The 21,285-nt window shown below is 38.4% G+C and overlaps 1 protein-coding gene across 4 annotated transcripts in view; it reads left to right on the top strand.

Annotated features, from left to right (window-relative positions):
- MRPL1 (mitochondrial ribosomal protein L1) overlaps positions 1–21,285 on the top strand; it is a 130,175-nt gene that overhangs the window by 14,807 nt on the left and 94,083 nt on the right. For 2 of the 4 annotated variants that reach the window (XM_047856536.1, XM_047856533.1), the window contains exons 3-5: positions 6,164–6,171; positions 7,405–7,441; positions 21,135–21,246. In XM_047856536.1, the coding sequence (XP_047712492.1) occupies positions 6,164–6,171; positions 7,405–7,441; positions 21,135–21,246 (157 nt within the window). Of the gene's footprint in view, positions 1–6,163; positions 6,172–6,957; positions 6,983–7,255; positions 7,442–21,134; positions 21,247–21,285 lie in introns of those variants that run through there. The other 2 variants (XM_047856535.1, XM_047856534.1) reach the window with 2 other exon arrangements.

Genomic DNA, 21,285 nt, shown 5'->3' with positions numbered 1-21,285 from the left:
AATAAGTGTTCAATAAGTAAGTGTTCAAAAGTTCAATAAGTAGCTGTTCTTTTTTTTTTTCTAAAATTGTGCTAATATGGTAGCCACATGTGGCTATTGAGCATCCAAAATGGACTCAGTCTTAATTGTGATAGGCTATAAGTGTAAAATACATATAGAACTTCAAAGACAGTATAAAAAAAGAATGTAAAATATCTCAATATTTTTAATATTACATGTTGAACTGATATTACAGGCAAATTGAGTTAAATTATTAGCATTAATTTTAATTTTAATTAATTTTAAATAATTGTGTGGATTTTGTGTTACTTTTTTAACATAGCTACTAGAAAACTTAAAAGTATATATGTGATTTGCACTATATTTGTATCGGACAGAGGTATTCTAAAATACAGAAATCTTAAAGCAAGAAGTTCATTAGAGGAAACTTTTGGTTTAGTTCAAATCTGGGATACTTGTGGTATGCCTTTAGTCATAAAGAAGTACTAAAGAAAAACAAAGGAATTACAATGTACTACAAGCCATTAGAAGTTGCTACAATCTGGGACACCTGGGTGGCTCAATTGTTTAGGCGTCCAGCTTTAGCTCAGGTCATGATCATGTCGTTCGTGAGTTCGAGCCCCACATTGGGCTCTGTGCTGACAGCTCAGAGCCTGCACCCCCTTCGGATTCTATGTCTCCCTCTCTCTTTATACTTCCCCCATTCATGCTCTGTCTCTCTCTCCTTCAAAATCAAATAAACATTTAAAAAATTTTAAAAAAAGAGTTGCTACAATCTACATTGTGTTAATTTTTCCAGGAGCAATACCCCTTTCTCCTCTGGAGTGTTTTGTTCAATTTGGGGATTACTTTTTAAAAGAGACACCGGCAATCTAGAGTATATCCAGTATATCCTTGATAAGGCTCCTGGGAAAATGAAAAGTTCACCACCATGCCATGGAAGAGAGGAACTGGGGTGGGTAAGAATGTGAACGTCCTCAGCTAAGTGAGGAGAAGACATAAGAGGCATGACAGCTGTTATCCAATACCAGGAATGTGGATTTGCCCTATGGAAATGGAATTGACCCAAAGGGTTCAATTGGGTCCAAGTTAGAAGGAAGATTATTTCAGCTTTAACATAGGGAACAGCTTTAACAATTAGAGTTGTCCAAAAAAAAAAAAAAAAAAAAAAGAAAAGGATGAACTACCTTATGGAATATTCAAGACTTTGCCACTGTAAATTTAAGCAGAGAATTATAGACAGGGTTTATACTTCAGATAGAAGACTTCCAAAGTTTTTCAAACTCTGAGATTCTGCAATTAAGGTTTTGCTACTAATTCTGGTAGAGCATTGCCAATTCATGCATCATGACCAGAATAGCTAGAGATCCACAATTTTAATAAGGTTTTTTGCTTGTTTGTTTGTTTAGAAGATACAGAAACTCACTGGTACTAGTCAAGAAACCAGGGATTATTGTGGGGATATATATGGTAGATAGGGATCTCAAAAGAATGCAGGGAGAGGGATAGAGTGATACAGCAGACGTGACGGAAACTGTAACAGGAACTGTGACTACATCTGCTATCTTCCTCTCAGGGGCTGGCTGATCTCTTCCTCATGATATCTCTGCTTTCCCCAGCATCCTCATTCTATTCTATTCTTGAAAGTGACTAGCTTCATGTAACTCTGTTCATACACCATTTCTGCTCACTAATAATTTCAGCTTGTCTTTCAAAGCTTCTTTTGCCTTGAATCTACTTATGATCTAATAGCTTGAATTCTCCCACCTAAATGTTTCAGCTTTTCACTTCCCCAATTCCAGTTTTATGAGAAGAAGGGTCAGCCTAGGTTTTTCAAGCCAGATCACTGGTTACAGTATGGGTGGACTTTCCTTGGATCAGATGGCTTCAAGTGGTCCTGATAGCTGGGGCTGGGGAATTTTATTTATGTGGGATGGGGAAGTTTTCACCAGAAACAGATGTGGGTGGGGCAGTCACTTACTGATATTTCTGGTACCACAACTGAAAGATGGAGGTCATGGAGTTTATACCCAGAAATTTGGGAATCTACATCAGTTTATATTCTATGTATTAAGAAGATAGAGGCTATTCAAAAGTTTCTGGTCTGAGACTAATGATAGAAATATGAATTTCATTCTAGGATGTGTTCTAGCAACTTGTTATTCAAAGTGTGGTTCATGAACCAGTAGCATCAACATCACTTAGGAGCTTGCTAGAAATTAGAAACTCAGGGTCCACCCTATACCTACTAAATTAGAATCCATATTTTATTTATGTATTTATTTATTTATTTACTTATTTAGAGCATGTGTTCATGTGCATGAGTGTCAGGGAGGGGCAGAAAGTGAGGGAGAGAGAGGATCCCAATCAGACTCCACACTGTCTGTGCAAAGCCCAATGTGGGGCTTCATCCCATGAACCATGAGATCATGACCTGAGCCAAAATCAAGAATTGGATGCTTAACCCACTAAGCCACCCAGGCGTTACTAGAATCTACATTTTAATAAGATTCCCAAATAATTTGTATTCAGATTGAGGTTTGAGAAGTGTGCTCTAGGATGAATTGGTTTGGTTTAGGTCTTTTAAAAGTTAACAAGGGCTTTTACTAGGAAACTTCCAGTAGTACACGATAGTCATGTAAGAACCAAGTGCTAAGTTGTCAGAATTTTGTGAATTGGTTGATCTTATGTTTCAGAGCTTGAAACCAGTTACTGTAGGAATATTGATACCAAAGAGATTGGTAAATACTAAACTTGTTTCTTTTGTACTGGAGAGCCAGTTAAACATTTACCAGCATTCCACTAGACAGTTCTAAATCTCCTAATTCAATCTGGAATTAAAGTAGTCAGCTAGGGGTGGTGGGACAAAGAAGGTCCCATATTGGAGGTGGGGTGTGGACAAGATGAAACGAGTTCCAATTCCTCAAATTTTCCACTCTATGACTAAGCAATCACTCTAAGTAGACATTTCTTCATGAAAAAATAACCTGAGTCTTCAGTAAGCACAAAGAAGGAGGTCTAGGAGTTGGTGATACTTAAAATCTAGATAGGCAAAGACCAGAAATTCTCCCATCTGGCAGCTGAACTGTTTTGGAGCTGAAACCCAGGTATGGAATAGCAGTTTCTATATAGAAGAGAAGATAAGAGTGGGTAGATTCTCGTCCTAGAAACATACCACACATGGGAATTAATACTTTTATTGCCTGTATTATATCGAGTATAAAATTGTTAAATGAAACAACTCCTCCCTAAGTTAATGATAGGTATGGATGCAAATCTTTCATGGTATTCCATAGGGAGTGGTTTTTAAAGTGTGGTCTCTGGACCAGTACACAGTTCTCACTATCACCTGAGAACCTATTATAAATACAAATTCATGGGCCATGCCCATGGATCAGAAACTTATTGGATCAGAAACTCTGGGGTGTAGAGCCCAGTAATCTGTTTTAACAAGCCTTCTGGGTGATTCTGATGCATACTATTGGAAGTAGGATATGTCATGGAGTTCCTTATTTTTATCCAATAAGAGAATTCATTTTCAACTTGAACCCAAAAAGGGAAGTGACTCTTCTTGCAGAGGAGTTTCCAGCACAATTGAAAGATGGTTGAAGAAGCTACAGGGCTAGGCAAATATTTAAAAGCTTTCCCCAGGGAAGTTAGCCAAGCAGGCAGACAACTGGCATATTGCCAAGACTCCTGGAGAGTATAAACCTTCCTAGAAATCAACTGGGAAAAGTTGCGTTTAGAGTGAACTTTGAGGATGTTATAAAACCAGCCTAAAGACTTTCTGCAAATACTAATAAAAGCTCTGAAATACAGAACGTGACATCCTAGCACATGTAGAGACACAAACAGCATGTATCATATTAAGAAATAAGCAGATAATGGAAGAAAAAGTACTAGGATAGCTTATTCATTTTGCCTTTCTGGCTAAGAGCTCTCACTGGTTCCTTACTACTGACAAGTTGTAACACTGAATGAGTGTTTACTCTGTGCCAGGTACTGTAGTAAGTACCTCAATAAACTATCTCATCAGCCCCATATCCCAGGAAACCGAGACCCAAAGAGGTATAGCAACATGCCCCCAGTCACATAGCTGGTAAGTATTGATACTGGGATTCAAACCCAGAATGTTTGGCTCCAGAGCACCACTGCTTAACCAAAACTTCTACTGCCCCTCTTCAGCGAGACCCTCATTACATACTCAATATTTAGAGGCTCGGAGTTCCCATTTCAGAGTGTGGATTTTTGTAGTTTTTAGTCTCAAGTTAAATAACCTCTTTATGTGTTATTATATATAGATAACTGGACTTTGGATTTCATCTGACTAATGCCATCAAGTTCTGATGGTCAAAGTGGGCAGTTAGATAAGTTTCACTTCTACAGGACACAGCTTTAATAAGGCTACTACTACAAGCATACTACATGTTACTCTGAGTCCCAATATTGAGTGTTTAAATTATCTTGTTATAACAGGAGACATAAAGATGTGCACGGATGGAGGCCAACTGATCTTAGTTATGGAAAAGGGGAATTGTAGAGGCTAAGGAAAAGCATTTTTAATCTAAGTGTTTTTGTCTGGAAATGGATTTGGTGAACTTGCCCAAACCCTTAAACTTATCCTCAAATGAAATTAATTCTGGGGTTGCCTGGGTGGCTCAGTCAGTTGAGTATCTAACTTTAGCTCAGGTCATGACCTCATGGTTTGTGGGTTTGAGCCCCACATCTGGCTCACTGATGTTAGTGGAGAGCCCGCTTTGGATCCTCTGTCCCCCTCTCAATCTGCCCCTCTCCTCCTCATACTCTCTCTCAAAAATAAACATTAAAAAATTAATTTTTAAGGATCATGGGATTAACGGCTGTGTTGGTTTTTTTTGCCACATCTGTGCATAGCCAAACACACTACTTGTCACATGGCAAATAGTAGCATATTTGTGAAAAGAAAGGAGAAAAGAAAAGAAGCAGGGAGAAAGGGAAGGAAGTTATAAAAGTAGATTCAAGTTCTTGGAATTTTTTTCAAAGAGAGAGATCACAGGCTGGGCAGGGGCAGAGAGAGAGGGAGAGAGAATCCCAAGCAGGCTCTGCACTGCCCAATGCACTGCAGGGCTCAAACCCATGAACCATGAGATCATGACCTGAGCCAAATCAAGAGTTGGACACTTAACCAACTGAGACACTCAGGAGCCCCTGAATTTTTTTGTGTGTGTATGTAACAGTCCTAAATGGGTGTGGAACCTTTGAAGTAACTGCTTAGGTATTAATAAGACAGGGAAATAAATTAGAAATCTTATCCTTCATGTAGATGGGTACAATATATAAATATGAAATAAAGCATGAAAATTCTTACTTTGATTCAGTCCAACTTCTTGTGGGCAGCTTCATGGAAGCAAGTTAATTTTGCAGGCTTGCCATTCTAATGGAGTCACTAATTCATACAGGTATATATTCATTTACTATCAAACATTTATTGATGGCTTCTTATGTGCCAGATAACTTGTGAGAAATAAACCCACTGACCCAGTCAAAGGAGGGATACAGAGCCTCAGAGCACAGTGAAGCAAGGCTTTAATCAACATTCTTGCAAGAGCAGGTGTCTGATGGACAGGCACACTCGGGGCAGTGACAGCAGACGATTTACCTCCTAGCAAGCAAGTCCCTCCCCTGATTCTTCATTGGCTGAGTATTCCAGAGGTTACAGCCTTACCCAGAAGTTGTCTATGCCCATGTAAGGCAACAAGAAGTCTGACTGGAACAAATGTACATTCCTTGAAGTGACACAGACTTCAGTTCTTTGGTGCATGCTCATTGCAAAGCTCAAGATATGGAGAGGAAGTGAAGGGTCTAAGGGTTTGGGACTTCATTGTTGGGGGAAGGGGTTGTACATATTTCCAATATGTTGTAAACCTATTGTTAACTAGACAGCACAGTTTTTATTTGGTATTTCTGAAAATGAATCATCTCACTTCTCACAGTACTGTAATGCATTGAAGTTATAAAAATGAATAAGATATGATTTCTGCCCACAAAAAGCTCAGATTGGTGGCAAAAGATATATTGTAGTGATGGTTACTAAAAACCATTGAATTGTACAATTTAGATTGGTGAATTGCATGGTATATTAAATATATATCAATAAAACTTTATTTTTTTGATGTCTATTTTTGAGACAGTGAAAGAGAGAGACAGAGATTCTGAAATAGGCTCTGTGCTGTCACCACAAAGCCCAATGTGGGGCTTGAACCCATGAACCATGCAATCATGACCTGAGCCAAAGTCGGGCACTCAACTGATTGAGACACCCAGGAACCCCTCAATTAAACTGTTTCAACAAATATAAGCAGATATGCCTGGGTAGTGTTCAAAACCAGGAAGAGGTGGCCATAACTCAGGGAGGAGGGAGCCTTCATCAGTGAGTAAAGCTTGAGCCAAAATGTTTAAAAGGTTATTTAGGGAGCTGGTGCAAAATATTCATTCTAAAGAGAGGGGGGGATGAAGTGTGCGTGTATATGTGTGTTTGGGCGGAAGAAGGATGTTGGCAGCTATTTGAGGCTGGGGAGATAACAAAGACCAGAGGGGAGCTCCAGTGTGTGAGTGTGAGTGTGTGTGTGTGTGGGGGGGGGGGGGGGGATAGAGAGTTACTGGAGGGTTTTAAATTAAACTGGGAAGTGATATAATCTGCTCAAATTCATTTTAGATTAAACGACACCGCCAACAGCTGTGACGTAATGGAAAGGATACTGATTTTTTTTTTCAGTCATAATAACCAGTGCGTAGGTCTCAAACCTGCCATTTTAAAACTAGAAGTGTTATACAAAATTTTCGAGTATTATTCAATTGATTCTAACTTAGATTAAGATTAACTTAGAACCACGCTGATCTTGGGTTGAGATAAAAAGAGAGTGGGACACCCGCCTTGGGTGGTAGTGGAAAACCTGGCGAATTTTAAAGTTTTTTCAGGCTGGAAATGGAGCGATGGAAGCTGGTGAGATTCTTCAGATTTTGTTTTTCATGCTTTCCTGGGTATTCTCACAATATATTAAAATTATCGTTCTGAGTTCATATGCAGAATCAAAGAGGAAAAAAAGAAATAAAACAGGGCAATGCCAACAGGACCGTATTTTCCACGAGGAGATTTCTCTGAAGATAGTTTAAGTTACCTTACCGGAACCACGAAACATAGGGTCCTAGCACGGAAGACTAGCACGGGAGACTGAGTGTAACACCGCCACGGGGCACAGGCGTTGTTCGCCCTTCCCTGCAGGCTTGAGAGCCTGTTTAGGTTCCCGCCCCTTTTCCTCTTGCTCTTTCTAATCCTTCCCCCTCTGCCAATTCCGGAGAGGAACCCTTTTTAAGTTTCTTCCAAGTTGAAGCGTAGGACACATTTCGTCAACACAATCCGGAATCGTCGACATGGCGGCGACCATAAGATACCTCGGTAGAGGTAAAGCAAGCAGTTGTCTGCGCTTAGGGGGAAAATAGCTCTGGCGTGGAGACTCCAGTTGTAAGCCGGACTCTCCTAAGCAGGGGTCTGCACTGGGGCTCGAAAAGTTTCCTGCTGTTTTGGGGTTCTAAGTCCTCTAGAGGGTTATTGCTACTTAAAAGCGACCTTATCAGAGGTTTCACTCCTTTCTGGAGCCGTCCACCTTAGGGGTGGAGTGGGGGGTGGGGGGAGGGATGCACACTGCCCCCGGCCCCCCCCGCCCCCGGCAGTCACCCGTAGGGACGGAGGCCAAGACACGGTTCTGTCTGCGTTACTGGGGGTGTGGGCTGCGCGGGAAAGGAATTTGATTAAGAGAAGTGAGTTCTGGTATGGAAGAGGTGGTATATTTGAGTGACCTACATCTGTAAACTTGAACACTTTACAAAATACCCGTGGGTGCTTTTGGGAGTACGTTGTTGCAGGCAATTCTTTAACGTCTAGACCTTGCCTAATTTGCATCAACATTTATCATTTGGAGACTAATTGTGTAGTACTTCTTGGTAGCAGATCTTTTCAGCACTTAGGAAGCTCCAATTGTCTAGGAGGACAGCCCTTTTTTGGTACAATGCTTTTTTTTTTTTTTTTTTGTACAGTGCTTTTTAATTTTTGTTTTGTGTTTTTGAGGCACTGATACTTTTTGTTACTTAATTAAGGTAGCTCTTTAAGTGGAGGCAGCCCCCAGCATCACTCGCATTTTACAGAGGAAGAAACATCCTGTTAAGGTATGTCACAGTTCATATAACTAGTCAGTAGCTGGAGGAAGAACTGAAGCTTCACTCACAGGCCAGTGATTTTTTTTTTTTTTTTTTTAACTGCCTCCTATGTTTTTCTTTGAGCTTCTTGAACGTTTAGGGTCAAGACCAGCATTCTCTATTTGGGATAGTTGTTGCTTAAAAGAGTGGTGGCAAGAGATCACAGCGCCTGATTACTAACGAGCAAAAGAGACTAATAACATTATCTTCGTGTATGACAGAAATAACATTACATTAGACAAACCAAAAAGAGAACTAAAAGTTATTCTCTGCTTGTCACATTTTCTTCTCTTGTCTTCTAAGATTCCTTGCTCTCATAATTTTTTTTTTTTTAATTTTATCTCACTGTCATTTCTCACATTACTTTGCTGGTTCCTCCTCCTCTTACCTTGGGATGTCTCAGGGGCCAAGATCCCATCTTTCATCTTCATGTCTTTTGTATATAAATTCTTCACTCCTTGGGTGATCTCATTTAAGTCTCCTGGCTTTGACTATTGTCTATATCTTAATGGCTCTCAAATTTATGTTTGTTGTCCATATCTAATGGTTCTCAAATTTATATCTATAGTTGGGACATCTCCTGAACTTTAGATTCTTAAACTCATCTGCCAGTTCTAGATCTCCACTTGTATATCTTATTAGCACTTAACACTTGTCTAAAATCAAGCTCTTCATATTCTGTGGTCTTTCTCATGTCATTTGATGATAACTTCAATGTTTCAGTTGTCTGGGCCCAAACCTGAGAATATCCTCAACTCCCCCTTTTCCCCATACTTCAGGTTAAATAAATAGTTGACAAATCTTGTTGATTTTACCCTCGAAATAAAATCCAAAATCTAAATTCTCACAACTCTATAGCAACTACCTTGCATGCTGTTACCATTCCTCACCTGGATTTCTCTATGTTCTCAACAAGTAGTGAAATCGGTCCTATAACTTACTCTTATGCTCAAAATTCTGAAAGTCTCCCCATTTTTCTAAATCTAAAGTCCTTAGAATGGCCTGCAGTTGTTCTGTCCATGTTGTTATCCACTATTGAGCACTTCAGACATAGCTAATTTGAATTGAGCGTGTCAAATACACATTAGATTTTGAGGGCTTAGTACCAAAAACAGTTGAACACCTGAAATTTTTATACTGATAACATGTTGAAATAATATTTTGTGGTATTAGCTGTAATAAAATATGTTAATTTTTATTTCACTGGTTTCTTTTTTACCTTTTTTATTGTGGCTACTGGAAAATTTAAAATTATACATGTAGTTTACATTATACTTCCATTGGATAGCACTGCCCGAGGGTATTCCACATCATCTTGTTCCTGCTTAGTCCCACCCCCATTTACCCAGCTTACCCTCTGACCTGTTCACAGTTACCCTGTTCCCTCACTCATTGTGCTCTAGCCACACTAGCTTCCTTGTTCCCTCATCAACCCCAAGAACATTTCTGCCTTGGGAGAACTTTTTCTCCCAGCTGGGGTGAGTCTCAAACACTTTTTCTAGATACTTGTATGAGTAATTTTCTCATTTCTTTCAAGTCTTTGCTCACATGTCACCTTTTTGATGAGGCCTACTTTAACTTAAAGTTGCAACCCACTGTCCTCTTGACTCAGTCACTTTTACCCACTGGGTTCCCCCTTCTCCATCACTACCATTTTGTGTTTAATAGTGTTATCTCCCCCCGCTAGGATGTAAGCTCCATGAGGACAGGGATTTTTGTTTGGTTTGTTCACTAAATGCTTAAAGTAGTGCTAGCACATGTTTTGTTGGCATATTCATTGTTGAATAAATGAAAAAATCAATGGATCTTCAACAAAATGCCACCCCTCTTCCATGTGTTGTAATGAATAATATTTAAAGTAATTTAAATCCACTTTGTGCTTTCATTTGTTCGAATTTACTTCCTTTATTCAACAGATGTTTAGTGTGTGTGTGTGCGTGTGTGTGTGTGTGTTTAAACAAACACTGTGCTATGTGATAGGGACAGAAATGGTGGATAAGCTATACACATTCCCTCCCCATGATGCTTATCATTTATGAGGAGCAGACATTAATTGGCTAGTTATTTTCTTTAATTACAATTGTCCTAAGTGATGTGAGGGGAAAGTACAAGGTGCTATAGGAGTGTATGTGAGGAGGCCTAGCCTCTTCTGAATCTTCAGGGAAGACTTTTCTGAAGTAGTACTTTAATAGAGTCCCTGAAATATCCCTCAAAGATCATAGGATATTTAGGAATTAGCTATGGAAAGGGAATGGGGGGGGGGGTATGGGAGAATGTTACAGATGGAGGGAAGATTAATTTTATATTTGAAAATACTAAAGTGGTTAAAAAACAGGGTGTGTCTTAGAAACTGAAAGGAGGCTGGTGTATTTGAAGTATGGCAAGTATGAAAGAGAGTCCTGTTAGATGAAAATCACAGTAGGTTAGAAGTAGCTCATGGAGGACCTTATTAGGAATTTACTTTATTCAATGATCAAGTCATCCAAGCATTTTAGGGATATCATGATATTTTCACTTTTAAATGATCTGTCTTACTGGTGGGTAGAAAAGAAATGGAGAAGACCAAGGGTAGAAGATAGAATAGTTTTGAATTTGTTGCAGTAATCCATATGGTAGATGATGGTGGCCCAGAGTGTGGTGGGTGTAGTGGGAAGGCAAAGACTAGATGGATAAGATCTCCTAGGGAAACTGAGGATTACAGAACTCTAACCTTTCAGTTTCAGGTATAAGAATAAACTGGCAAAGGAGGGGTGCCTGGGTGTCTCGGTTAAGCCTACTCTTGATTTTGGCTCAGGTCATGATCTCACTGTTCATGATTCGAGCCCCATGTTGGGTTCTGCACTGATAGTGTGGAGCCTGCTTGAGATTCTCTCTCTGAAGATAAATAAATGTTTAAAAAAAAAAAAGAATAAACTAGCAAAGGAGAGGGAATAATTTCTCTTTTCCAAGGGGTGGGTGTGGGAGTGACTTGAGAGTACAGATTCAGGTAGGTTCATAAGTAGTTGAGATAATTCTATTTTCTCTGAAGTAGCAAGCAAGGTTATCTGCTAAGAGTGAGGGGAGAAGAAATGTGTTAATGGCATGTAATAATACACATAGACAAATTGACTACAGAGGGATTAAAAACACAGGTATGATGATCTAACAGTGCTATTTAAATATAGTTGACCCTTGAACAGTGTAGGGATTAGGAGTGTGCCCCCCCCCCCATTCCCATGCAGTTGCTAATATGCATATAACATTTTTTTTAGTTTCTTTCTTTATTGAGTCTACCCCCAGCTAGTGGAACAGGGACAGACCATGGTAACTGTCACACACCCTCTCCCCCCCTGTCCCTCGCTTCCCCCTAACTCAAAAATGGAACTGCTAATAGCCTAATGTTGACTGGAAGTCTTACTGATAACAGTTGATTAACACGTATTTTGTACGTTATATGTATTATATATTGTATTATTACAATAAAGTAAGCTGGAAAAAATGTTATTAAGAAAATCATGAGGAAGCGAAAATACATTTACAGTACTATACTGTATTTATTGAAAATCTGCATATAAGTGGATACATGTAGTTTAAACTTGTGTTGTTCAAGGGTCAACGTAGTGGTATTTTTGCAATTTGTTTTTTTAGTCTGTCACAGTTTCATAGATTTCTGTTGAAAAGTTAATCTCTGGTTGTCCTGACTTGGGATTCCAAATAATGGTGGTTGATTGTTTTATAGTAGGTTGGAATTATTATATTCAAGAGAATTATTATTTTGAGGATCTTGCCAAGGTTTCTGCAAGGTTTTCTTGTTTAGTACACTTAGAATTATTATTTGGAAGTGTTTGCCAAACCTTGAATGGATAATTGCCGTTCCTTCATTTACCATGTGTGATATTTTTAACATTTATTTTTGAGAGAGAGTGAGCGCGTGTAGTCTTGGACAGAGGATCCAAAGTGGCCGCCACACTGACAGCAGTGAGCCTGATGTGGGGTTTGAATTCACGAACTGCGAGATGGTGATCTGAGCTGAAGTCGGCCACTCAACTGACTGAGCCACTCAGGCACTCCTACCATGTGTGATTAAAAAAAAATTTTTTTTTTTAATGTTTATTTATTTTTGAGAGATAGAGACAGAGGGCGAACAGGGGAGGGACAGAGAGAGAAGAAGACACAGAATCTGAAGCAGGCTCCAGGCTCTGGGCTGTCAGCACAGAGCCCCACGTGGGGCTCAAACTCACAAAGTGAGAGATCATGACCTGAGCTGAAGTGAGATGCTCAACCCACTGAGCCACTCAGGTGCCCCTGCCAATTACTTTTCTTGCTCAAAATTATGTTTGTGAAATTCATCCATATAATATAGTAATTTTAAACTTCTCTAGCTTTCCATTATAGGAATATACCATAATTTATCCGTTCTACTGTAGGTAAATGTTTGGGTTTGTTTCTGCAGTTTTGCCATTATAAAAATGTTACGATGATAATGATGATCTATTTAAATTCCAGTATAGTTGACATACAGTGTTATATTAGTTTCAGTTGTATGATATAGTAAGTCAGCAATTCTGTACACTGCTCAGTGCTCATCATGGTAAGTGTTCTCTTTAATCCCTCCCTTTAATCCCTTTAATAGGAGGGATCACCTATCACCTGTATCACCTATCCTCCTACCCACCTCCCCTCTGGTAACCATCAGTTTCTTCTCTATAGTTAGTCTGTTTTTTTTGTTTTGTTTTGTTTTTTTGTGTGTTTTTTTTGGTTTATCTCTTGGTTTTGTTTCTTAAATTCCACATGTGGGTGAAATCCTATGTTATTAGTCTTTTTCTGACTGACTGACTTCACATACCATTATAATTTTTTTTTTTTTTTTTTTACTTTTTTAGCAGGCTCCATGCACTAGCAGTGTGAGCTCCATGTGGGGCATGGTCTCACAAACTGTGAGGTCATGACCTGAGACGAAATCAAGAGTCTGCTGCCTAACTGACTGAGCCACTCAGGCACCCCGCCATTATAATTTCTAAATCCATCTATGTTGTTGCAAATGGCAAGATTTCATTCTTTTTTTTTTTTTTTTAATTTTTTTTTTTTTAACATTTATTTACTTTTGAGACAGAGAGAGAGTATGAGCAGGGGAGGGTCAGAGAAAGAGGGAGACACAGAATCTGAAACAGGCTCCAGGCTCTGAGCTGTCAGCACAGAGCCCGACGCAGGGCTCGAACCCACAGACTGCGAGATCATGACCTGAGCTGAAGTCGGATGCTTAACCGACTGAGCCACCCAGGCGCCCCAAGATTTCATTCTTTATGGCTGAATAATATTTCTTTTCTTTTTTTAAAAAAATTTTATTTGAGTGAGAAGGAGAGGGGCAGAGGGGGAGAGAGAGAATCCCAAGCAGGCTCCATGCCCAGTGCAGAGTCCAATGTGGGGCTCGATCCCATGACCCTGGAATCATGACCTCAGCTGAAATCAAGAGTTGGATGCTCAACTGACTGAGCCACCCAGGTGCCCTTTTATTATTTTTTAAGTAGGCTTCCATGCCCAACGTGAGGCTTGAACTCACGAACCCGCTATCAAGAGTTGGATACTCCAGTACCACACTGTTTTGATTGAAGATTTGTAGTATATTTTGAAATCTTGCTTTGTCATACATTCAGTTTTGTTTTTCTTTTTCAAGATTGCTTTGGCTATTCACGGTCTTTTGTGGTTCCATCCAAATTTTAGGATTATTTATTCTAGTTCTGTGAAAAATGCTGTTGGTATTTTGATAGGGATTGCATTAAGTCTGTAGGTCGCTTTTGGTAGTATGGACATATTAACAACATTTGTTCTTCAGTACATGAGCATGGAATATATTTCCATTTGTGTCCTCTTCAGTTTCTTTCATCAGTGTTCTATAGTTTTTAGAGTATAGGTCTTTCACCTCTTTGTTTAATTTTATTCCTATGTATTTTATTATTTTTGTTGCAGTTGTAAATGGGACTGCTTTCTTAATTTCTCTTTTTGCTACTTCATTATTAATGTATAGACATGCAGTGGATTTCTGTATATTGATTTTGTGTCCTGTGAGCTTACTGAATTCATTTATCAGTTATAGTAGATTTTTAGAGGAGTCTTTTGGGTTTTCTGTATAAAGTGTCATATCATCTGCAAATAGTGAAAGTTTGACTTCTTCCTTACTGATTTGGATCCTTTTATTTCTTATTGTTGTCTGATTTATGTGACCAGGACTTCCAGTACTATGTTGAATAAAAGTGGTGAGAGTAGACATCTTTGTCGTTTTCCTGACCTTAGGGGAAAAGCTCTCAGTTTTTCCCCATTGAGGATGATGTTAGCTATGGGTTTTTCATACATGACATTTATTATGTTGAGGTATGTTCCCTCTAAACCTACTTTGTGGAGGGTTTTTATCTTGAAAGGATATTGTTGCTTTTTCTGCGTCTGTTGAAATGATACTATGTTTTTTATCCCTTATTGATGTGATATACATGTTGATTGATTTGAGAATATTGAACTACCTTGCTTGCTTTTTCTGCGTCTGTTGAAATGATACTATGCTTTTTATCCCTTATTGATGTGATATACATGTTGATTGATTTGAGAATATTGAACTACCTTGCATCACAGGAATAAAGCCCACTTGATCGTGGTAAATGAGTTTTTTAATGTATTGTTGGATTCATTTTACTAATGTTTTATTGAAGATTTTTACATCTATATTCATTGGGGACATTAACCTTTAGTTCCCTTTCTTGTTAGTGCCTTTATCTCATTTCAACATCAGGGTAATGCTGGCCTCATAGAATGAATTTGGAAGCTTTCCTTTCTTTTCAATTTTTTGGAATAGTTTTGGAAAATTAGGTAACTCTTTTTTAAGTGTTTGATAGAATTTATCTGTGAGGCCACCAGGTCCTGGACTTTTGTTTGTTGGTTGGTTGGAATTTTGATTACTGATTCAATTTCATAGCCGGTAATCGATCTGTTTATTTTCTGTTTCTTTCTACTTCAGTTTTGGTATATTATATATTTTTAGGAATTTACCCATTTTTCTAGGTTGTCCAATTTGTTGGTATATGATTTTTCATAATTCTCTCTTATAATCCTTTGTATTTCTGTGGTATCAGTTGTCATTTCTCCTCTTTCATTTCTCATTTTGGTTATTTGAGTCTTCTCTCTCTCTGATGAGTCTGGCTCCAGGTTTATTGGTTTTGTTGATCTTTCAGAGAACTACCTCCTTGTTTCATTGATCTATTGTTTTGTTTTGTTTTTTCTATATATTTCTGCTCTAATCTTCATTATTTTATTCCTTTTGCTTTTTTGGGGTTTTGCTTGTTCCTCTTTCTTTAGCTCCTTTAGGTATATGGTTAGGTTCTTGATTTGAGATTTTTCTTGCTTCTTGAGATAGACTTGTATTGCTATAAGCTGTCCTCTTAGAACAGTTTTTGCTGCCTCCCAGAGATTTTGGACCACTGTGTTTTCATTTCCATTTGCTTGCATGTATTCTTTGACTTCCTCTTTGATTTCTTGGTTGACCCATTCATTGTTTAGTAGCATGTTATTTAGCCTTCATGTATTAGTGTTTTTTCCAGATTTTTTCTTGATTTCTAGTTTCATAGTGTTGCAGTCAGAAAAGATACATGGTATGACTTTGATCATTTTGAATTTGTTGAGACTTGCTTTTGTGGCCTAATATGTGACCTATTCTGTAGAATGTACCATGTTCTGAATATATCTGTTAGACCCATCTTGTCCAATGTGTCTTTCAAAACCATGGTTTCCTTGTTGATGTTCTGTTTGGATGATATCCATTGATGTAAGTGGGTTTTAAAGTCCCCTACTGTTATTATTGCTATTGATTACTCCCTTTATGTTTCTTATTATCTGCTTTATGTATTGGGTGTTTGTTGCATAAATATTTACAGTTGTTATATCTTCTTGTTCTGTTTTATGCTTTATGATTATATAGGGTCTTTCTTTCTTTCTTTCTTTCTTTCTTTCTTTCTTTCTTTCTTGTTACAGTCCTTGTTTTAAAGTCAATTTTGTCCAATATAAGTATTGCTACCCTGGCTTTCTTTTCACTTCCATTTGCATGATAAATGCTTTTCCATCCCTTTATTTTCAATCTTCATGTACTTTTTTTTTTTTTTTTTTAAGTAAACCCTACCCCAATGTGGGGTGTGAACTCATGACCTTGAGATCAAGAGTCTCATGTTGACTGAGCTAGATAGACATGGCACTGCAATCTGCACATCTTTAGGTCTGAAGTGAGTCTTTTGTAGCCATATATAGATGGGTGTTGCTTTTTCATCCATTTTGTTGTGCTGTCTTTTGACTGGAGTATTCAAAGTAATTGTTGGTAGGTATGTACTTAATTGCCATTTTGTTACTTGTTTTATGGTTCTTTTTGGAGTTGTTCTTTGCTTCTTCTATGGTTTGTTGTCTTTCTTTAGTGATATACTTGGATTCCTTTCTCTTTATTTTTGCATATTTATTACTGGTCTTTGATTTGTGGTTTCCATTAGGTTTATATACAATATGCATACAGCAGTCTAATTTGATTATTACTTCAATTAGAACCCATTCTTTATTCCTCTCCTCCCACTTTATAGGTATACGGTGCCCTACTTTATATGCTTTTATTTTTGTAAATCCCTTGACTGATTTTTATAGGTGAACTTATTTTTACTTCTTTTGTGTTTCCTACTTTTCTTATTCCTACTGGTGGTCTTTACCATCCACTCAAAGAGTCCCCTTTAACATTCTTATAAGGCTGATTTACGGGTCATGACTTCCTTTAATTTTTGTTTGGGAAACTGTCTCCCTCTATTTGAATGATAACTTTGCTGGACGCAGTATTCTTGGCTGCAGTTTGTTTGTTTGTTTGTTTGTTTTTCCCATAGCACTTTGAATATATCTAGCACTCCCTTATGACCTGCAAAGTTTGTGCTGAAAAATATGCTGATAGCCTTATGGAGTTTCCCTTGGATGTAACTTTTCTGTTGTTGCTTTTAAATTTTTTTCTTAATAACTATTTTCTGCCATTTTAGTTGGTCTTGAGGTGGACTTCCTTAGTTTGATTTTGTTTGGGGATCTCTACCTCCTGGATCTGGATTTTTGTTTTTTTTCCCCTAGATTTAGAAATTTTCAGCTATTATTTCTTCAAGTAAATTTCTTCTACCCCCTTTTCTTTTTCTTCTTCTGCGATTCCTATAATGTGAATGTTATTACGCTTGATGGTGTTGCTGAGTTCCCTAAGTCTACTTTCACATTTATTATTATTATTTTTTCTCTTGTTTAGCTTTATTGCTTTCCATTACTCTGTTCTCCAGGTTGCTACTGTTTTCCATCTAGTGTATTTGTAACTTCAGTTATTGAGTTTTTCATCTTTTTTTTTTTTTTTTTATGTTTTCTATCTCTTTGTTAAAGGTCTTGCTGAGATTCTTTACTCTTTTCTCAAGCCTAATGAGTATCTTTATGACCATTACTTTAAATTCTTTGGGCTCCTGGGTTGCTCAGTTGGTTAAGCATCTGACTTCAGCTCAGGTCATGATCTCATGGTCTGTGGGTTTGAGCTCCACATTGGGCTCTGTGCTGACAGCTCAAAGTCTGGAGCCTGCTTCAGATTCTATGTCTCCCTGTCTTTCTGTCCCTCCCATACTCGTGCTCTGTCTCTCTCTCAAAAATAAATACACATTAAAAAAATTTTTAAATTCTCTGTCAGGCATATTATATATCTCCATTTTGTTTAGGTCTCTTGTCATTTTGTCCTGTTCTTTCATTTGGGACAAACTCATCTGTCTTCTCATTTTGTCTAACTCTCTGTGTCTGTTTTTGCATGTTAGAAAAGTTAGCTATGTCTCCTGCTCTTGAAAGTAGGACCTTATGAGGAATAGGTTCTGTAGTGCCCTGCAATGCAATGTCAGTGTCCCCTATTCACCAGAACCTGGAACTTCAGGTGTGTCTCCCGTGAGTGTTGAATGTGCCCTGCTGTTGTGGCTGAGCCATGTTTGCCTTCAGTCCAGTCATCTGCAGTGGCTCTCTTTGTCTTTTATGGGCAGGATCTGGTCTCTGTGGTGTCAGTGGGCCAGTATGGGGCCCCCTTGGGCTCTAATTGAGTCAGGTCAGGTGTTTGTCAGAGATCCAGGAGCATCTAACTTCAGGTGAACATGGGGGCAGCATGCTTGGTGCCAGCAAGGCCCTGAGTTAGCAGGGCAGGACCTCCAGAACTAGGGACTGAGTCAGGTTGTGTTGGAGGCAGCAGATCTGCAGAAGTGCTTGGGGTAGTGATGCATGGTGTTAGAAATGTTTATGTGAATCTGCTGTGGGAGGAGACCTGGATTGGAGGCCTGGCTGGAAGGGGCATGTCAGCAGGAGAACTGGGGGCAGGGTGCACTGTTAGCAAGTTAGCAAGTGTTGGCATTGCGCTGGTTCCCAAAGGTGTTGGTGTGATTATGCTGGGGGTGAGGCATGGAAATGGCACTCACCAGCAATTTTGTTCCTGGAGAAGTCTCTCAAGGACCCTGGCTCTCCAGTACACAATGAGATTTGTATAAACATATCTCCCTCTCATATACCTGAGGCATTGTTCAACCTGCTGTTTCTGTGCTCTATCTCCATGGGGCTGTTTGTTGTGCTGTCTCTTTAAGGGCAAGGGCTCAGTTTCCTTTTGCCCTCCTGGCTCTGCCACCTGTCTGTCCCTTGAGCTTGCTGATTTCTTTTAAAGTTCCAAATATTAAGCCTCGCTGATTGTAAGAACTCTGGAAATTCAGTCCCTCTGGTTTCGAAGCCAAATGTCACGAGGACTGGTCTTCCTCCTCTGGGCTGTCTTGGTGTGAGGGTTTATTTCTCTGCTTTCTCTATGCCCATGGTGTTCCTTCCTCTTGTGGACAGTCTTGCAGTTCCATGTGGCTCCCAACCGCATCCCTGTCCTTCCTACCCTCTTCAAAGTGGCCTCTTCTCTACGTTTAGCTGTGGAGAGTCTGTTCTGCCAATCTTTGGTTATTTTCTGGGTTACTTACACTGAATTGGCCGATATCTAATTGTGTCTCTGGGACGAGATGAGCTTATGGTCCTCATACTTTGCCATCTTCCCCAGAAGTCTCCTGATGTTATGATGATGTTATTTTTGTGCATGTCTCTTAGTATACATGGGCAGGAGTTCCTCTAGGATATATTCCTAGAAGTGGAATAACTGCATCATTGATATGTGTATGCCTAGACTCATTGAGTTATGTCATATTGTTTTCCATAATGGTATTCCAATTCATACTCTTATCTGCTATGTGTAAAATTTATCCTTAACATTTTCAGCAACCCCAGACTTTTTAAAAAAAGTTTGGCCAGTCTGATGTATGTAAAACATTGCTTCTTAAATGCTCTCATCTAGAAACTGTTACCTGTCCACAATGAAATCAAAGCACTGTTCATTGAAGAAGGCTTATGAAAAAAATATTGTCAGCTGCAGCAAAATACTTAGGGATGTGGTTTATTTTACATGCTGGTGTAATGTTAATTTAGAGGCCTACTTTAAACAGCAATGTCAAATGGTATTTTATTGTGGTTTAAATTAATATTTATGTGACTACAAATGAGATTGTGCATTTTTCCATGCATTTCATGCATCATTTATGTTGCCTTTTCAGTTAGAAACCTGTTCGTCTCTTTTATTTTTTTAATTAGGTTGATCTTATATATTCTGGATATTAATTCTTTGTTATATATGTTGTTATTCTCTCAATTTTGGCTTGTCGTTCACTTTCTTTAATAAACAGATAGTCTTAACACTAATAAGTCATTTTTGGCCAGTGCTTTTGCGTTTTGTTTGTGAAATTGGTCCCTCCTAAATGATCAAAAAGATACTTTCCTGTATTCTGAAAACTTTTAGTTTTGTCATTCAAATGTAAATCCTTGGTCCATCTAAATTTGATTGGTGTGGTGTGTGTGTGTGTGTGTGTGTGTGTGTGTGTGTTATGAGATAGGGATCTAAATCTATTCTTTTCCCTATGAATAATCTCTTTTCTTAACACCACCTAATTGAATTATTTGCACAATGATCTACAATAATATTTGTCATATTTCAAATATCCACATGTGTTTGGTCTGTTGCTAGGCTATTTTTGTTTTATTAATTTGTCTTTCTATACTTGTGCCAATAGCAAAGTGTCTTAATTACCATAACTTCATAACACATTGATCTCTGGTAAGGCAATTCCCTCCACTTAGCTGTTATTCTTCAGATGTACATTGGGCAACTCTGTGAATGTATTATACATATAAAAAGAGAAAAAATTAAATTATTAAGAAATTCAGGATATATATTCCATAATAGCAGAGCTAACATACTCTGTTGAACCTGAACTACATTAAGTTAAAAATAAATGAAGACAGGGGGCACCTGGCTGGCTCAGTCAGTAGAACATACAATTGTAGATTTCATGGTTGTAAGTTTGAGCTCTACACTGGGTGTACAGATTACTTAAAAACAAAATCTTAAACAAAAAATGAAGACAATTGTTGAATTAGATGTTTACTTGGCTTTAGTTTCACGTATTGTAGGTTCTATTATTATACTTAAAAATTTTTTTTTGATGTTTATGTATTTTTGAGAGAGAGAGAAAGAGACAGAGACAGAGTGCAAGCAGGGGAGGGGCAGTAAGAGAGGGAGACACAGAATCCAAAGCAGGCCCCAGGCTCCAGCTGTTAGCACAGAGCCTAACATGGGGCCCAAACTCACCAACCCGGAGATCATGACCTGAGCCGAAGTCAGACACTTAACTGACTGAGCCACTGAGGTGCCCCACTATTACACTTTTTAAAGAATGGTTGAGACTCATAAAATATTTAATATTTTTGTTTTTTTGTTTTGGAAACATTAAGAATATAAAAAGTATGGATGTAATGATTAATGTATTTTTTTTTCTTTCAAGTCTTGATACATCGTCAAAAGCATGGTCTTTCCAAGACGACTTGTCAGACACCTCTTTATCCTTGTTCTGTAAATGTTTGGGTGCCCAGCAGATATTTTGCTGCTGCTACAAAGTAAGTATTTTTTTTTAATTCATTTTGTTTGCATTCATT

This window comes from Prionailurus viverrinus, chromosome B1 (assembly GCF_022837055.1).
Source record: "Prionailurus viverrinus isolate Anna chromosome B1, UM_Priviv_1.0, whole genome shotgun sequence".
In the NCBI taxonomy this organism is placed as follows: Eukaryota; Metazoa; Chordata; class Mammalia; order Carnivora; family Felidae; genus Prionailurus; species Prionailurus viverrinus.
This window is presented reverse-complemented; position numbering and strand designations above follow the sequence as displayed.